The following is a 19,815-nucleotide window of genomic DNA, read 5'->3' as shown; positions in this document are numbered from 1 at the left end:
TTTTGTAGAAGGGGATGACCTGAAAATGTAAACGGCAGACATTTATAGAAATAAAGGGTAGCATATTGTGGTTATCTGCTTCCTAATTCATATGAGAAATGATTAACAATGTCTTCACATAATATAATTATTATTAATTTCATGTGTAGCTGTAAGAATAACTTAAAAGCCGTAGGCCGGCAGCCTCTTCCTGTCACCCGTTTCCACTTATTGTTGGCCGTCATTTGTTGACGCTGTCCAAAGTACAATATTTTCCGTCTTCTTATTCTATTAGAAGGGAAGCTTTTCTTGTTCGCTTGCAATAACTGACAAGAGAAAGCATCAGGATGGCTGATAATTGGCTTTGCCTTTGTGTCTCTAACAGGAATTAAAAATAAAAACAACTTTACTTAAGCGTTGTTCCTGTCAATAAAACATAACTACATTCTTAAATATCACTAAAGACTGCACAATTCAAAACACACTCAGACGATCATGACAAAGAAATGCTTTTAAGAAGTGAATTCTGTCACCCAAAAATGATTTTAACAATTGAATAACGGGATGAAATATTAAAAACGCAGCAAAGTAATGTTAAGGCGATGTTGCATGTTAGTTTTAAAATGTATTTTTAAAGTTTGATGTTAATATTTGATTCAATCGTGTGTGCGGTGCAATGATGAATGAGCCCTCGAAATTCCCATGGCCGTCTGGGGTGAGTCAAATTGTGGGAGCTGCGTTTTGAGTTTGGGAAATGGGGCACCAATGACAATCTTTTCATCAGACAAAATATTTGGTCAAGAATTTAGACCTGTCAAAATGAATTGATTAATCGACAAGTAATCGATTATCAAATTAAGCGACAACGATTTTAATAAATCGAGCCATTTTTTAAATTGAAAATTGTCCAAATCCTCGGATTTTAGCACATCGACAGTAATTGTTCACTGATTTCTGTAGTCCTTCATGAAAAAAGGACTTCTTCTTCTGTGCTTAACCAAAATAAGACATTTGCAAACATCTGTTTTTACTTTGGAAAACAATGACCGAACCGGTAACACAGTACAACATCAACCCCCCCCCCCCTTTTTTTTTTTAAATCACTATATGAATACGGAGTACGGAATAAAGATCAATCACTAGTTAACTCTTTGACTGCCAGACGTTTTCAGAAACGGGTTGTCCCCACTGCCAGCCGATTTAAGCATTTTGAGTGATCTTTCAAGGTCCACAGAAAATGTTGCGTTTGGACTATGGAAACACACATACTACCAAATGAAAGATTGGACCCTCAGCTTTCATCAGAAAAAAAAGTTTGTTTCTACCTTATTCCGTTCTTCAGTAATCAACAATAGAAAATGGTTACTTTCACCGAAATTCTCTGTTTTGTCTTCCATTCTCATCTCCTGCTCGACGCTCTAGCTCCGCCTCTACTGACGCCCACCCGATCTTGTCAAAAGAGAGTCATCGCTGCCCTCTAGGGGCCAAAAATAGTCATTAGGCACAACAGACCGGCAGGAAACTTTCACCACAGCTCCAGAAGCCTTGCCCGCACCCGTTTCAAAAAAAATTTTTTTTAAAAATTGGATGACGTCTTTAGACGTCATTGGCAGTGCTCCGTAGGTTTTTACTTGACGTCTATAAACGTCAATGGCTTGGAGTTAATAAACAGTAATCAGGGAAAAAATGCTTTTGTAATGCACTTAAATGCAAAATTAAAATGAATCTGATTAATCGATTGAATCATCGATAGATTAATCAATATTGACAGCACTAATCAAGATCTGACCTTTGTGGGTTTGGCAAGTCATAAGACTTCGGTGCCATTCTCCGCCCACACGTAATCACAAGAACTAAAAAAATAATAATTCTGCGATTTTTTTTTTTCTGCAGGAGAGTGGATCGTGTACTTGAAACCAAAATGGCAGACTTCCTGTGTCTTTTCCCATTTGAGAAATAGTTGTGGGTCTGATCACGACAGACGTGGCAACCAAATTGAAATTGGTTTTGGCCCCCCCTACTTTAAAACGTCTGCTTTTGTCACAACCGTTTCAAACTCACAAAAACGATCATGTGCGTAGTGCTGTTGTTCACGTGAAAAGCGGCCGCACGCCTCATTAGTATGTCGTTTGCATATTAAACAGCTTTCTGAGGAGATGGGGGGGGGGGGGGGAGAAACCGTTTCCATTTCCATGATTGAGTCCACAGAGCCATTACGACTATCAAGGTGAGCTTTAAAGGAACCGCCATTTCCCCGGCATCGAGCGAGCGAGGCGGGATGACAAATGGCAAAACGGCGGCGCTGATTAGCACCAACGTTCGGCGAGGGTTCTTGAGTGTCTGATCACGTTCAGAACAGCAGGGGCTTTTTTTCCGCCTTCATTTGAACATGGAAAGTGTTTGAACACGCATGTCCTCACGCTCACCTCCCCAGGAGACGTGCAGGGTGGAGCCAGGTGTCGATCGGAACCCCCTGGCGAGCTAACGATCGACGTAGCCTGCGGCTAATACCCGAGAGGATTCGTATATACTGTTTTGTTTACATACTGCGGATAATTGGCGTAGCGCATTTTCATAAATATTTCCCTGAGGTGTCTTTTGGGATGAGGCTTTTATTTGCATATGCATTTGAAATAATAATAAACAATATTACAGGGACAGTAAACCCAAGTTCCCACTGTCATTATTTCATTGGTACAGGTAATAACCGTTCTTGTCTAACGCGCCTGTATACTGGGGCACACTGTAATTCCACTCCCCGCCACTAGATGGCATGCATGTTTAGTTGGAGACAGTAGTCAGGTTTCCATCCAATTGTTTCAAAATTTTCAAGCAAATGTACAGAAAGTGCACAAAACGGACATGCGACTTATTTCCATCTGTTCTTCTTGTGCGACTATTGAGAGGGGACTCCGCCGCTGTAGGTGGCGCTATACACTAGAGGGATGTAATTTTAAAAAAGAAGAAGAAAACCAGGAAGCGGCTGCGCCGTGGGACGGCATCGTATGAGTTTGCTTTTGTAATTCTTGATCAACCGTCGCGTTTCTTTGCGGTTTTCCATCGAAAATGGCATCAGTATTTGTTTCTTTAATTAATTCCAAAAAGTTTTAGGTTTCGTCGCCCCCCACCCAAAAAATTTTTTTATCATCTAACATTGCTTTGGCACTACAAATAACGTGTGACGTGTATCCGGTCTTTCCAGCGGTTATTTGCAAAACCCGTTTCCATCGCCAAAATTAGCATTTTCCTTTTTTCGATACGCTTTAAAAAAAAAATCCACCCCCTTTAAGCATAAAAACTTTTTTTGCGAATTTTGGCCCTTTTTTTTTTTTCCCGAATTTCTCGCGTTTCCATTTAGTTTGAATTTCTTGAAAATTTGAATAAAAATGTCTGGTTGGAAACTCAACTAGTGTAGATTTGAAAGAAGAACAAAACCGGAAGTGCCGTATAGTATGTCATGTCATTATCAAGTATTCATTGAAGAACTAATTCTTCGGATGTGGAATTGTAACTAACTATACAACAGTGATGTTGTCTGCACTCAGACGATGGGAAAGACCTTATTTGCCAGACCCGCCTCACTCTCAATGGACATTCGGCGAGGGGCGGTGGGGGGGTGGGACTCATCCCTCATTAGGTTGGCTCGCACATTCCCACATCCGGCCAATCAATGGGCCGCTAATGGGCTGCCTGTCAACGCATCAAGTCACGGGACGGGTCAGGGTTGCCCAGGGAACGCCTTTGTTTTGCCCAAAGGGATCCGGGATGGGAACTACGGAGGATGATGATGAGATCTAATCAAGAGAACACACTGCATAATGATTGTTTTTGCACTTTTACACTTTCAAGGTAGACATACAGTCACCCTGCAAAAGTATTGGGACGGCATGGTTAATTCATTTGCGTTTATCGTCTACTGCTAGTGGCTTCCTGTTTGTATTTGTTTTTAAATTAGGGGTGTCAAAATGACTGCGTTAATTTTGAGTTAATTTAAAGTTCCTTTAACGCCACAATTTTATTTATTTTTTTAAACACGCGATTAATGACCGCCCCTTACTTGCAAAGCGTGTACTGAGGGAATTGCAGCAGACACGTCCACGTCAAAATTTTGTGGTAGTAAATTTAATTTTATTTGTGGAGACTGGGGTCAAATTGTATTTTGCAATTTTATAAATGAGCAGAATTTCACGAGTTACTTCATGTTAAAGATTAGATAGCTCTTAATATGAAAAGAAAAATGCCCTGAGCTGCCACCAATGTCTTACAAATGCAATGATGCCATCTAGTGGCAGAAAAATGACCACAAATCAATATCGCGCTCGTTTTTTTAATTTTATTTTATAATTTTAATTTTTTTAATTAATTCTAGTTTTATTTTATTTTAATTTTGTTGTACATATAAGAACAGACATAACATTTGCGATTCATCGTGAGTTAACTATTGAAGTAATGCGATTAATTACGTTTAAAAATGTCTGGTTGGAGGGAATTGCAGCAGACACGTCCACGTCAAAATTTTGTGGTAATAAATTTTATTTTATTTGTGGAGACTGGGGTCAAATTGTATTTTGCAATTTTATAAATGAGCAGAATTTCACAAGTTACTTCATGTTAAAGATTAGATAGCTCTTAATATGAAAAGAAAAATGCCCTGAGCTGCCACCAATGTCTTACAAATGCAATGATGCCATCTAGTGGCAGAAAAATGACCACAAATCAATATCGCGCTCGTTTTTTTTATTTTATTTTATAATTTTAATTTTTTTAATTAATTCTAATTTTATTTTATTTTAATTTTGTTGTACATATAAGAACAGACATAACATTTGCGATTCATCGTGAGTTAACTATTGAAGTAATGCGATTAATTACGTTTAAAAATGTCTGGTTGGAGGGAATTGCAGCAGACACGTCCACGTCAAAATTTTGTGGTAATAAATTTTATTTTATTTGTGGAGACTGGGGTCAAATTGTATTTTGCAATTTTATAAATGAGCAGAATTTCACAAGTTACTTCATGTTAAAGATTAGATAGCTCTTAATATGAAAAGAAAAATGCCCTGAGCTGCCACCAATGTCTTACAAATGCAATGATGCCATCTAGTGGCAGAAAAATGACCACAAATCAATATCACACTCGTGTTTTTTATTTTATTTTATAAATTTAATTTTTTAATTAATTTTAATTTAATTTTATTTTAATTTTGTTGTACATATAAGAACAGACATAAAATGTGCGATTCATAGTGAGTTAACTATTGAAGTAATGGGATTAATTACGTTTAAAAATGTCTGGTTGGAGGGAATTGCAGCAGACACGTCCACGTCAAAATTTTGTGGTAATAAATTTAATTTGATTTGTGGAGACTGGGGTCAAATTGTATTTTGCAATTTTATAAATGAGCAGAATTTCACGAGTTACTTCATGTTAAAGATTAGATAGCTCTTAATATGAAAAGAAAAATGCACCGAGCTGCCACCAATGTCTTACAAATGCAATGATGCCATCTAGTGGCAGAAAAATGACCACAAATCAATATCACACTCGTTTTTTATTTTATTTTATAGATTTAATTTTTTAATTAATTTTAATTTAATTTTGTTGTACATATAAGAACAGACATAAAATTTGCGATTCATCGTGAGTTAACTATTGAAGTAATGCGATTAATTACGTTTAAAAATGTAATCGCCTGACACCCCTATTTTAAATATTTAGTTGGTCTCACCCTACCTTCCTTCTTTGAGCTCCTCCAAATGATCCGTTCCAATACTTTTGCTCGCTTGAAAGTGAGCGTCTTCATCTTGATGTAAAAACCCCATGAAATGAAAGCTGAAAATCGGAACTTTTGTCTCATATTGTACATAATCATCTTTTAATCCAAATCCAGTAAACAACAAAAACAAAAGGAGTTGACGACGTGTCGTTTCAATAGTACTTGGCCAATCGAGATGATGATTAGCCATGAAAAAAAAAAATGGTGCGAGGGCTCATTCATTGCAGCTTGCAGCTTCAACTTCTTTCATTTTTTTTTTTTGACATGGCAAGAAAAACCGATGAAAAAGCAAAAACACTCACAAGCCGCGGATCAAAGGGAGCTTTGTGTCATGCTTGGAAAACTAAGCTCCTTGTCGACTCGGCGATTTGTTTGTGTGCAAAAACTGACATCAGTGCTGTTGACATTTACTTAAATTCAGCCCCACTTTGGCACAAGCTCAATTTTATTGGCTGGCGGAAATCCCACCGGTGGTTCCCGTATTTGACACTGACGAAAACGCTTTATTATTCATGACACATGGCAGGTGGGTGAGATGAATTATTCACTTTTCCGCAAACATAAACAAAACGGCAAATACGACGGCTGTGACGACTGCATGAGTGACTAAACAGTTCATTTTCCGCCATCGACGGCGGGAAAAAACGGCCCGCCTCATTTTCTGGCGGGCATCGTTAGGAATTCACAGCAGAAAATGACGCCGGCTCAAAACAATTGCGACTGGGCCAGTCGAGCCGGCAGCACATTCAGCCGTTAAAGAAGTGCGTCAATTTGTTCTAAAAGAGCAGGTGGAGCCCAGAAGTAAATGAGGCCATTAAAAAAAAAAAAAAAAAAAAAAGAGCATTATCATTTCTTGGATTTCCCTTCGCCTTTTGGATCCGTCGGTCAGCAAACAGTCAAGTTGAGCGAGCAGAGAGAAGCAAAGTGCTGACGGAGACTTCGCACCCAAAAAATAAAAAATAAAATCCCTGCAGCATTCAAAAGTAGAGGATTATCACCTTCTCCCACTAAAATGGTGTGATTAGAAAATAATATAAAAGAATATATACTTTACAAAGAAATGAGAAGCAAACCTTTTTAAGCCCTCATGCAGGTCTGAAAGGCTTTTTTTTTTTTTTCTTTTTCGTGGCTGTATGTTATGGCGGCGTAATCTCAGGGGGGGGTTAACGCACATTTTTTTTTATTATAAATTTCTTGTAAATTCGAGTTGCAAATTTGCAAAGAAAATTCTTGGAATATTGCCACCCCCCCAAAAAATATATATTTATACGTGGCTCTAATACGCCGTCGTAGTAGGTTGCATTGGTGCGAGCTTTTTTTATTTTATTTTTTTTTGCTGAACTTGTCAATTAATTTATTTAGCATTTTCCCACAATTGACACCAGTTCCTCAAAGTCTTAACATGGCTGTGATTCGCTTTCCACAAAATCAGCCTGTTTAGCCCTCCACAGCGGGGCCAAAGGCAAGTACAGCCGTTACCATGGCAGCCGGGGGCGGAGCCGGGGCGGAGCCAAGGGCTGCACAAGCAGCAGCCCAGAGTATTTTTTTTTTTATTATTTATGGCGTCTAAATAAGTTCAGTGTTTAAGAAGTGCAGTCCACATGTTTACATATCATTGGGTTATAAAATGTGGATAGTTACGTGATGGAGCCATAGATTTAAGATTTGAAGTAATAATAATGATAAATAAACCCTCTTTCCTATTAATTCACATTAATATGATTTTTTTTTCTGCTGGGCAAGATTTCTATCTTTTTTCATTTTTCGCTGATTTTGACTCTTTTTCCCCACATGAAAAACATGGATTTTTATTTATTTGTTGTTTTGGGGTTATCTCATGTTTTTAGTTAATAGCGGGCGCCAGGATAATATGGCCGTAAAGCTTATAGGCAACATTTTAAAGATGATATGTTCTTCTCTACAGCGCAAATTAATTCAGACAATTGCGCACTCCAGTTGAGCGCAATTGCCATCCCATGCAAACTACAGAATATCTATTCATCTATTAAGTCCATTTAGAGTGTGAAGGAATCGAAATCAACACAAGTCAGGATTTAAAGACGATGCGTGTGCTAAAAACACCACAAGAGCACCGAAGCAAGATCTGACACAAGTTGTCCAGGCTGCTTTTGTTCATATAAGATAAGATAAGATAAGATAAGATTCACTGATTGTCACACCCACCTAAGTGGGGCGAAATTCATTCTCCGCATTTGACCCATCCCCTGAGGGAGCGGTGAGCAGCAGCAGCAGCCGCGCTCGGGAATCATATGGTGATCTAACCTCCCAATTCCAACCCTTATTGCTGAGTGTCAAGCAGAGCGGCAATGGGTCCCATTTTTATAGTCTTTGGTATTGAACCCACGACCTCCCAGTCTCAGGGCGGACACTTGTACCACTAGGCCACTGAGCTGGAGCAATAGAAGTGGACAGAGTGTTGCCAGCATACCATCGCAATGGTTCGAAAGCCATTAGCTTCAGGTTTCAACAATATATTATGGAGAGCTCAAGATGAGGGTAGGAAATCCCCAAAGTTGAATTTGGGCTGACTTGAGTTTCTTGCTTCCTCTTTCTGGAGCAACTTCATTTCATTTCATCATCTGCCGCTTTTGATCAGCAATATTTGCCTTTTCCATTTTTTTTTTTTTTTTTTTTTAATTTTTGGGCTCCTTCACTGCAGCTAAAAGTCCCGCTACGGCAGGCGGAGATTTCAATCAAAATGATATGTAAAAATGAGCGTGTTTTAATTTCATGCCGTGCGGGGTAAGGACATTTATCTGTAATTTACACTGCAAAAAAAAAAGATTAGCGCCCACAAAGGCGTTTTCCAGATTCTCCAAAAGACCCGGCGAGCAGTCACGCCTGCGTACCGCGGCTGAAATATTCCCGTCTCAGCTCGTTTGTGCGGTGCTGCCGGAAGACGGACACGAGGAGTTCCGCAGGTTAACGCGTCCCCCGGCGAAACGTGAGCCGCGATGATCGCTCGCCGCGGCGGCCATTACGCCCGTGCTGAGGTTGCAGTGCGAAATGTCGGGGATTAACATATAGAACATAGATTTGATATCCGCCGCGATGGCCTCTCTGCGGTGTCGGGGAAGCGCAGCGGCAGCGGAAGGGCTCCCCAAACCCGAGCCCGGGCCAGCTGGATGGTAACGAGCGCTCCCTTAAGAGGCTAATGGAGGCTCATCTTTGTCTTCTTTGATATATTCAAATCTAATCGGCCCGCTTTCCCCTCGTAGGCCGTTTGTTAACGCATTAACACGGGAGCCGCTAATAAAAGCGGTGACAACCGGACAAGACCGACGACTTCAGCCTCTTGTTTCAAACTGGCAGAATATTTTTGAACGGTCTTAGCGAAGTTAAGTAGCACAAGATGTCGACATCATCCAATATGTTTAAAAGTCTAATAATCACCTTGCGCCTCTGCGCAAAATACATTTTACACCCTCTGCTGGTTGGAGAGAGGCCGTAAATCTACTCAATGACCGTGAACCGCGCAGGCCAGGGAAATTGAAAAGTTACTTTTTATGTATTCGCAGATGTTAAGACGAATAGACGCGATGCAGATGACGCTCGTCTCCGGCTCTACGAGGCGCGCCGGAGCCCTTTGGCTTCTCCCGCCGCGTGACTTTAGAAAGTTCATCCTGGTGTCACGGCCGCAGTTTGCTCATTTTTTGACTGGTTGCCAGTGATGAAAAAGGGAAGGTCGGGCCGGGTACGAGTCCCACAGAGGGTTGGGAAGGTTGTGAAGGCTGCGCGGAGTGATACACGTTGGATAAATACGATAATATTTAACATACGAACATTTATAGAATCGATCTATTGATTATTCAAACGATTAATCAACTCATCGGATTCTTTTTAATTGTGCATTAAACTGTACAGTATTACAAAAGCATTTTCCCCTTTATTACTGTTTATTAAACATTGATTGGTGTTTATTTTCTACTTTGTATTCGTATAGTGTTAAAAATTTATATTGTCCTTTTTTACCGGTTCGGTTCATTAGTCAGGCTGCCATCCAATTGTTTTGAATTTTTTTTAAGCGAATTTACTGAAAATGCGCAAAACGGACACGCCCGTTTTCGTCTATTCTTCTTTAGCGAATATTGAGAGGGGACTCCGCCGCTGTAATTTAAAAGAAGAAGAAGAACAGAGAGCGCCTGCGCCGTGCGATGACATCGTTTGAGTCTGCTTTTGTAATTCTTGAGAAACCGTAGCGTTTCTTTTGCTGTTTTCCATCTAAAATAGCATTAATAGTCGATTCTTTAATTAATTCCAAGAATATTTCTGTTTTGTCGCCCCCCCCCAAACATACCTTACTTTATCGTCCGACATTGCTTTGGGACTACAAACGTACGTGTGACGTAATATCCGGTCAAAACGGGCGACATGTATCCGGTCTTGTCAGCGTTTATTCGCAAAACCTGTTTCCATTAACCAAAATTAGCATTTTCCTTTTTTTTTTGATACGCTTCAAAATCCACTCTCTCCAAGTAGCGTAAAAAACTATTTATACGGATTTTTGGCCCCTTTTCAAATTTCTAAAAATTTGAATAAAAATAGATGGATGGAAAGCAAACTTTGGTTTTCCAAAGCAAAAATAGATGTTTGCAAATGTCTTATTTTGATTAAACACAGAACATAATCAGTCTTCTTTCATGAAGGGCTACAGAAATCAGCCAACAATTACCGATGATGTGCTGAAACCAGAAGATTTGGACCATTTAAAAAAAAAAAAAAATGGCTCCAAGCAATTACTCGATTGTTAAAATAGTCGATTAATCGATTAATTTTGACAGCTCCACATATACAGCAGTCTTGGCGTACATACTTGATTTTCATCCAACAGAGGTTAGAGTTGACGTTACAGAATCGGCTGATGATTGGTTTTCATTGGACGGAGGCGATATTGATATTGGATGCGGGTGTTGTCCAAGATGTCTCCGATACATGGCAGTATTGATATTTCCTCTCCTAAAGAACAGTCTTTAGGAGGTGCATACTTGATTCTCATTTCACAGAAACAATATCAATATAGTACGGTAAGAACTAACAATTCAATACAAGCCTAATGGACTACTGTCTTTTATGAGGTTCTGTTTGTTGACATAACGACCAGACGTCGCCTCCTTTGCTTCAAAGTTGACTATTCAGGAAACTGAAGTGGAAAAGGTCAAGTCATAACATCCGTTACATCCTCAAGGCTTTCGGATCATTTCACTCCCTTTGTCCCGTCAACCAAAATCGACAACAGAGAAAACGACTCAATCGAAGGTCTTTGTGCGCCGTCTATTTTACTTGCTCCTTTACTGCGTATCATTTCTCCCCCCGCTTAAGTCGACGTCCCGGCGGAGGCCGGCGTTCCCGACGACGCATTTGCACCACAAATCTATATTTTGCCGGCTCAGCTTTTGTCTCTCTTAATCACTGGCTTACTCCGACATTACTGATCGTCTTTTGTCCTTTCGCACCCTAACTCACATTTGAACCTTTTGCCTCAATTTGGACTTTTAATCCATCCTGCCGTCTTCCTTTCAGCCAGAACTTCCTTACGGAATCGCATTCATTTGCCGCACTTAGTACATTCGTCCTCCTGACCTCGCTTCCTGTCTTTTCCCGCTCATTTGCTCTCTCCGTTGCCTTACTCATCCCTTTTCTATTCCCACCCAGCCCTCGCCTCGACCCCGACCCCCCCCCCCCCCCCCCTCCAATCCTCTCACTCCCTTCATCCATCCTTGTCACTTCCTTTTCAACTTCTTTGCCTCAAACGCTCTCGTCGGCATTTCTGGCCGCTCTCCCTCCGTGCTACTCTTTTCCCGTTAGCGCTAGCGCTAATGGTACGCTCCCGCGCGCACTTCCTACTCCAACCTTCACATCCATTATTCCGCCCCTCTCCCCCCCCTCCCGTCTGTTTTGCTACAATCCCCCTCTTCTCATCCTGTACATTTCTCAGTGTCTCTGCGTCCATTCGGAGTGATGGCTCTTATTGATCCAGCCTGTGATGATGTTGCCCAAGGACGACCACAGGGCAGAGAACCTCTTAAAAACAACAACAACAAAAACTAGCCCACCTTGTTCATACGTGCTGTGCCTGTTTTTTTTTTGTTTTTGTTTTTTTAAATGTATGTCTCCAGTGCTTTCCAGAGGCTTCTTGTAAGATGAAATGTCTGAGGGAATGGATGGGGATGTAGCGAGACCTCTAGGGATGTTTTTGAGTTACCCTCTGGGTCTACCAAGAGGTTGTGGAAATGTGCGATTTGACTTCAAGAATACATCCTGTCAAGACGGCATTGGGGTGTTATTGAGATATCAGGCTAAGTGAATCACTGCATTATTAATGACAACTTTTACCGCAGAATCCATACAACCCGTCTTCTATAGAATTGACGGTTCAGGCGGTGCAGGTAACACGGTCCTAACTTTAAAATTATCCTTAAAATATGTAGTTCCATCCCTTGAAGCTCTTATTTTGAAGTTCTTCCCGGCAGAGCGTTGCGGCACAACGGCTGACTTAACTCGTCTTTAAGTGTTTGGGGTGTTTATTTTACCGTCAGCAACTCAACTGAAATCACACTCAATCACCAATTAAGGGTGCTTAAAAAAAATAAATTAAAAAGACTTAATTCCGGACCTTGTATTGTATGGCACCCGTTGCCAACATTTAGCAGCAGCGTTAGCATTTAGCGCTAGCTAGCAGCACTCAAGTGCCCCACAGAGACAGTCGAGAGCCGTCGGATTGCTTTTCAAAGGCAGTTTGACAAACGCAAAAGACTGCACACACTTTGATGATGACAGCCTAAAACACAGTTTTACACATTCCTGCTGATCACGTTTGAACAAAAACAGGCTTAGCAAAATGTGCCATTTTAACTGGCCAAAATCGCTACTGTGGTTCTAACGTCGCTTTCGACTCATAGATCAACATCTATGGAGAGAGGTTTGTCGAAAATCTCAATGTTTCGAGAGAGGAAAATAGTTTACTGCTTAGCACAGTTTAACCCTGGAGAACCCAAGGACCCTTTTCTTCTTTGGAAAATTATAAATTATACATTAAATGACTGCTATAAGTTCACTAAACACCAAAATATGTTTTTTCAATGTTTTTTTCAATGTATTCCCTAATTTGAAAATTTGAAATTTGACCCTTTGGGATTTAGGGGTATCATTTCGAAAAATCTGAATAACAAAAACTGTCAGTAAACTATTTAGAATTTAAGAAAATAATCAATCAAATACACAGCAACATTGAACAATATAATTTTTTATTTTTTTTTTGCATTTTAGCCATCTTGTCAATGTAAGTGCAATATTCATCCACTAGATGGCCCCATGCAGGGGTCAGAAGTGGCACTCTGGACTTTTGAAGTTAAATTTGTAAAAAAAGAAAGAAAAAAAAGGTCTTTGTTATTTTAGTAGCAGAATTTATAGGGGCCAAATTTGACCCCGTGGGTTCTCCAGGGTTAAATCAGATTTGTTTTTATAAATTTAAACTGTGCTTAGCAGTACACTAAAAAGTTAAATCTAAAAAAAATATATATCATTCCTTATTGAATGCCAATGTTTTTTTGTCTTCTATATTTATAATTATTTAACCGAGCTAAACAATAAAAATATATCCAAATAGCAAAATGATCAATAAGTAAATACTGTTGCTGTATATGACCAATGATTCCAGACTTCCTACAGTCTTATCTAAGTGTTAAATGTTTGTTGGGCTATTACGGCGGCCATTTTCCTGATGGGCAGCTGCTGTACTGTATTATGAACATCGGAAGCATTGTGGGCCGACAGCCTACGATACGTGAATCATACGATCGCAAAGCCCCATTTTACTGCAGGATTCCTTGATAGATATTTTGCCCTTGTTTTTCTTACAGGTCACACGTAGCCGAGTCCGGGCATTGCTCAGGTGTTGGGCCGGTTGCCAAACCCAATTAGGCCGATCACTACATTGATGATGATATCGTTGACTGTAGAATCCATCACACCATCTTTTTCTTAGCAGTGAGGATCAGGGAATTGGGATGGCGCCACATTTTATTTAGGGCAAGAGCCGGGGTATTATTATTATTATTATTATTATTATCCAGGCAACAGAATTCCTGACTTGATTTATCCGTGGTTAACTTTCAGGTCCAACATGGTCAAACTTTGTACTGGAGTATTATTAATGTTTTGCGCCTACTAACTAGACGAATCATTACATTATTGATGCCAGCCTTGACTGCAGTATTTGCTGCAACAATATTTTACTCTCTTTGTCCATCTCGCAACCCCTGACAAGTTCTTCTCTGCGTATTATGGAGTGAATTGGAGTTAAAAGCAGCTATGGGAATCGTTACACAACTGACGCAACCTTTACTACAGAATTTCCTGACATTTCTCCTTTTTTGTTCATCAAGCGGCTCCAACGTTACAGTGTCTTTTGGGGCCATTTCTGGGGGCTTGTTGGACCTGCTGTATAAAAAAAAACCGGCAGCCATGTGACTCGCTACATTTTTAGTGCTCCCCTTGTTTGTCAAATATTTTCAGTCTTCTCTGGGTATTTTTTTTTTTAGGCGTGCGCTTTTACCGCATGGAACACAGTGAATCACTACATCTTGTGTTAAGTGTCAGGTATTGCGCCCTCTGTCAGGTTAAAAAAACGTAAATTCTCTGTTAAACTCACTGTCCTCATTTCCATGTGGAAGCTTTAAAAATAAAATGCTAATTGCTCTTCCTCCTCCAGTTTTTCGTTTAGTGTCCACATACTAAATCTTCCACTGTCCTCATGGCCAGACATCTGAAGCCATCGGTCTGTCCTGGTGTTAATTCCTACCCCCTCCTCCCCTCTCCTCGCTCTTGGACTGACTTCTGTACTGCTGGCTTTCATGACCAGGGGGACAAATGGCGGGATGGATGCAGATGTTTCCCCACCAAGCCAGACTGCAAGCTCAGCTTTCTTGCATTTGGCCTCATACATCATACAACTAGCGATGCAAACAAGACCTGGTAGGAAGACGGGATGAGGGAAAACTGTGGGGACGGGTCTTATTTTGCTTGCTCGTTGAATATTTATGCCCCTGACATTGTGAACTGCGCAAGCTATCTGTTAAGATGACTAAAAATGAGCCTGTAATGACGACAGTTAAAAGGAAGAAAAAAAAAAGTAGTTATGTGGCGCAGGATAGCCACGAGGAGGAAAGTGGTTTGGTTACAGCGTTCTCTATAAGCACAGCGCTGGTGCGTGGAGCGTTTAAATGTCTCCCTCGGTTCACATGGCCTCCATTTATACCACTTGCAGGAAATGTGGAGCAGTGAAACTACCAACCGTGTACTCGCTTAAGCATTCGATGGTCAACAAGTTAGGATGAATCCCAAATGAGGTACGATCTAAAAACAAAGAACGTGTGGTCAGTAAACCCAGAAAAAAAAAAATTTTAAGGCATAAAATTAAAAATAAAAAGTAAAAAATTGGGTATTTTCGGATTTGGAGCAGATTGGGTTACTTTTACCCAAGGTTGGGTTAATTATTTTGACACATCATTGGGTTGAGAATATTTAGACGGCCTGAAGAGCTGAAGCTGGTTGTCATTTTTGACTTTTGTGAGTAATTGCGGCCTTTTGACAGTTGGGTAAAAAGAGTTGGGTCAAAAATAACCCAAATTGGATATTTTTTTCTGTTTTTAGAGTGAGTGATTGGTATTCGAGTCCTGGCTGGCTGGCTGGCTTAGTGAGTAACACTGCCGACTTTGGAAACAGTTGGGCCAATCAAATAGGGTCAAAAAGTTACCAACCCAGCTTACTGGGTTATTTAATTAACCCAACAGTGGAAATCAATTAACCAAAAATATATACAATCAAATCAAATAAAACTTGGGGGAGGGTTAAATGAATAACCCAAAAAGTTGGGTTAGTCCCTTTTTATGACCCACTTTGGGTTATTTTTGTAACAACTGCTTTTAGATCAGTATTCATGACCTAGTCATGGTGCACGGCCCACTCACCGAATATAGGTTGGTTGCGTCAGGAAGTGCATCTCGTGTAATAACCACGCCAAACGGTGGCAACCCCTGAAAAGGAGAAAGCTGTTGCTGCTTAGAAAATGCTGGAAATACAATTTTTATTATTTTTAACCACAGCTTTATTGACAACCTGGTAACCCATTTTTTGGTAGCTTTAACTTATCAGTATGGGTAGTTTTCCCCCCTGTTACTTATTTGCTACAGAGGACGCACTTTTCTGCCAACAATTGTCCATGGAAAGAGAAAGATGCCTATGGTTGAGGGTCACTTTAAGCTGAATAAGGACAAAAAATCATTTGATGTAATTACTGCAAAGCAAAGTTGGCGGAGCTTGGAGACTTGAACGCGGGAATATGACTCGCCTGACAACGAGTCTATGGCCGGTCGGTGGACACCATCTGCTAGATGTAACAGCAACACAATTTTTATGTTTTTAAATGATTAACGGCAAACAAATTTACCGGTAATCTTCATCACCGTATGTCAAATCACTACTTTACGGGGGCCAAGCGTCTTCCATTGAATTGTTGTGGCTGGCGAAACTTGTATCGATGCATGTAAATTACCCAAGTAAAATCGAGGAAATAATCAATAAGATCATCGATTGTAAAAAGATTTGTTTGTGACAGCCCTGGTTCCATCGGCATCTGTCGGAATTGGTCATCGTTCGCTCGTGCACACATTTTGGGAGGCGAGCAGCCAGCAAAAGATTGACTTGCTTGCTTAATTTCACACTCAATGAGCGGGCAATCATTTTTCCTTAATGTGTCCTGTTTAAATTAAAAATGCTAAATGCTAATGCTAAAGTGCTCAAAAAGTCATTCTTTAGTCCAAAACTAGTTTGGAGGCAGACAAACTTGTTTAGTGGCTTTGTATTGAAAATAAATATGTGAACTAGCCATGATGCTAAATCACAAATCTGGCAAAATTGAGAACAGCACATTTTTGGAAATAAGCAGCCAATAAAAGATGCGCTTAGCTTGTTTAATTTCACACTTGGTAGGTGGGCAGGTGCTCACACACCATTTGCAATTAAAAAGTCCGTTTTCCATAATGTGTCCCCTTTAAACCAGCTTGACCCACAACACGCTCCATTGATGAGACCGCCTGGAGATTGAATGCGAACGGTAATTGCTCTGAACCAGGGGTGAGGCGGCCATTTTCCCCGGGATCAAATAAGCGCGCATGTTGTAATGGAGCAAGCGAGGCGGGCGGGGAGTAGAAGACGGGAGAGGGAAACCCCTCCGTCTTCACCTTCAAGCTCGGGGGTGCATACAAATGCCGCACACAAAATAAGCTTCGCTAAACCAATAACACAAAGTGAGAGCGCGCATAAATTCTGGTCGCTGGCCCTCGCTTGTCCTGTGAAGGTCAACGGGCTGACGCGTCTTCCTATCTGCATGCGCACGCGGCCCACTCGGCGCTCCTCATTCCTCTTACGTTTCGCAAACTCCGCCTCCTCCCATCTTGAGTCGACTTCTGTGCAATGCCTTTAAATACACCGAGAGCCTTTGAGTGTCCTTTACATTTCTCCACTGGATTGTCTCCTTTGGTTTTCAACTCTTTTCATGTTCTTGCTTTTTTCTTTCTTTTCAAGTCCGGCGGCAGCGAGGTCGGGAAAGCCAGCTTTAGCTTGACTGATGGAGCGGATAAAACAGACAAGAGCAAGACTCCCCCCCTGATGTCCCCTGTAGTTGATACAATCGCCGGTCAAAATGAAGTAAACAACATCCACATCAACTACTATAAATAAAAAGGCTAATTTATGCTTATTTCTCAACTAGTCACTCCCACTTAGATCCATTCTTCATTGCATGGAGTAAAAAAATATACATTAAATTTTTTGGGTGGATGAAATATTTACAAAAAAAAAGGTTTAGAACCCCCCCCCCCACACACACACAAATAAAAGTTGCATTTTTACTAGTGCTGTCAAAATTAAAGCGTTAACTCATTGATTAATCACAAAAAAAAAAATAGCGTTAATCATGTGTTAACGCAGATTAACTCATTCACTGCCATTGACGGTTATAGACGTCAAAAATTCATTTAAACTATTTCTATTAGTTAAAAAAAACAAATCCACTTTTGCTAAAAAGAGTATTAAAACCTAGAAAAAAAATATTGTTAAGTTATAATAGATATAAAATGTGTGATTAATCGTTAGTTAACTAGTGAAGTCATGTGATTAATTAAAAAAATTGAATCGCCTGACGGGCCAAATAAAATTATAAATTATAAATATAAATATAATTACGTTCAATCGTAATTAATCGCATGATAATTTTATATCTGTTATTTAACTCTTTGACTGCCAGACGTTTTCAGAAACGGGATGTCGCCAGTGCCAGCCGATTTAAGCATTTTGACTGATCTTTCAAGGTCCACAGAAAATGTTGTGTTTGAACTATGGAAACACACATACTACCAAATGAAAGGTTGAACTCTCATCTTGCATCAGAAAAAAAAAAGTTTGTTTCTACCTTATTCCGTTCTTCAGTAATCAACGATAGAAAATGGTTAGTTTCACCGAAATGCTCTGTTTTGAAACAAAAAGCGGAGAAAAAGAGCTTTTTGTGAAACGATGTTATTTCATGCACTCTAGTGAATTGTACACTTCTTTTTGTCCATGAATGATGCCACAAACACCTAAACAGTGCTTTACTTCTGTAAAACACTTACCACCAACAATGAAAAAGTGTTTTTAGATTGAAAAATACGTTTATTTCCATTCAACAGCGTAACAATTTGACCAAACAATTTCGCAAACTATTTACAAATGTGTGCAACTGTGGTACTATTTACAATTATGTGGATGTTTCAAATACAGTTTTTCTTTTTGTAACACTGCCCTGCGTGCAAGGAGAGGGAGCAGGCCGCGTCAGCGCTTCCAACTTCAGCATCAACCTCGGAGTCACCATCATCATCATCGATGATGATCATCGTCGTCGTTATCAATGTGCTCTTTAGCGTTGATCGATGCCTTTCGTCTTTGAAAAAAACTGCTCGAGCGTGAGCTGCTTGCAACCGGTTGCCATGTTCTCTTCCCTTCCCCAGCCATTGTCCCCTCTAGCTCCGCCTCACGTCTTCTACTGACGCCTACCCGATCTTGTCAAAAGAGAGTCACTGCTGCCATCTAGAGGCCAAAAATAGTCATTAGGCTAACTCGATCTGCTTGAAACTTTCACCACAGCTGGCCAAGGCTTTCCTCCACCCGTTTCAAAAAAAATAAAATAAAAAATTGGATGACGTCTTTTAACGTCATTGGCGGCCCTCCGTAGGTTTTTACTTGACGTCTTTTAACGTCCATGGCAGTGAAAGAGTTAATGTACAATAAATATAGGTTTTCATAAAAAATGAAATGAAAAATTGTTAAACTAATAGAAATAGTTCACGTGAAATTGTGACGTCTATAGTCGTCAAAGGCAGTGAATGAGTTAATCAAGCGATTAATCAAAATTCTAAAATGTAATTAATCTGATTAAAAATGGTTAAACAACAATATAATAGTTGAAAGATGTGGACTACGTATTTAAAAGGGTTGACCCTGTTTGTCTCATTAGCGTTGGACATGCTGAGGCGGGGAGACGACTGCGGAATATAAATAAATAAAAAATTAAAATAAAAATCCCTTGGCTTTGAACCTTCTCTCTGCACTGGCCAAAACGTCTCGCACTCTCTCACCCACACTAAACGGGCGACACGCTTACATTACATTTGTGACCAATGACAAGCTTCTTAATCCTGGGATTTGACTGCGTGTGTGTGTGTGTGTGTGTGTCTGTCATTGCGTCTTAGCGGCGCCGCCGTCGTCTTCACAGCTACGGGCCAAGAAATGAAAATCTTCCCATCCTCCTCCAACCTCGGGCTGCTTCTGTCCTCTTGCTCGTGTCAATAAACTCAAACACACACACGCGCAGATCCAATAAGACCCTTGCACCAGGGCCCGCGGGGGCCTGCCCTGATGGTGACTGATGGCAGAGGGGCAGGGGGGAAAAAAAAAAAAAAAACGGTCGATGTTTATTTGGGAAAATTCAATCATGAATAGCACC

General features: G+C 40.3%; 1 protein-coding gene across 7 annotated transcripts in view; it reads right to left on the bottom strand.

Annotated features, from left to right (window-relative positions):
* The window catches only part of grin3ba (glutamate receptor, ionotropic, N-methyl-D-aspartate 3Ba), a 179,377-nt gene that overhangs the window by 140,120 nt on the left and 19,442 nt on the right, over positions 1-19,815 (bottom strand). For 2 of the 7 annotated variants that reach the window (XM_077562169.1, XM_077562160.1), the window contains exon 3: positions 15,746-15,811. The exons of 2 other annotated variants lie outside the window; for them this stretch is intronic. Coding sequence is in view for 2 of the 5 variants with exons in the window: in XM_077562151.1 (XP_077418277.1) it covers positions 15,070-15,088 (19 nt within the window). In the remaining 3 variants the exon portion in view is untranslated. Of the gene's footprint in view, positions 1-15,069; positions 15,132-15,745; positions 15,827-19,815 lie in introns of all 7 variants that reach the window. 3 more of the 7 variants (XM_077562151.1, XM_077562141.1, XM_077562178.1) reach the window with 3 other exon arrangements.

This window comes from Vanacampus margaritifer, chromosome 1 (genome assembly GCF_051991255.1).
Source record: "Vanacampus margaritifer isolate UIUO_Vmar chromosome 1, RoL_Vmar_1.0, whole genome shotgun sequence".
NCBI lineage: Eukaryota > Metazoa > Chordata > Actinopteri > Syngnathiformes > Syngnathidae > Vanacampus > Vanacampus margaritifer.
This window is presented reverse-complemented; position numbering and strand designations above follow the sequence as displayed.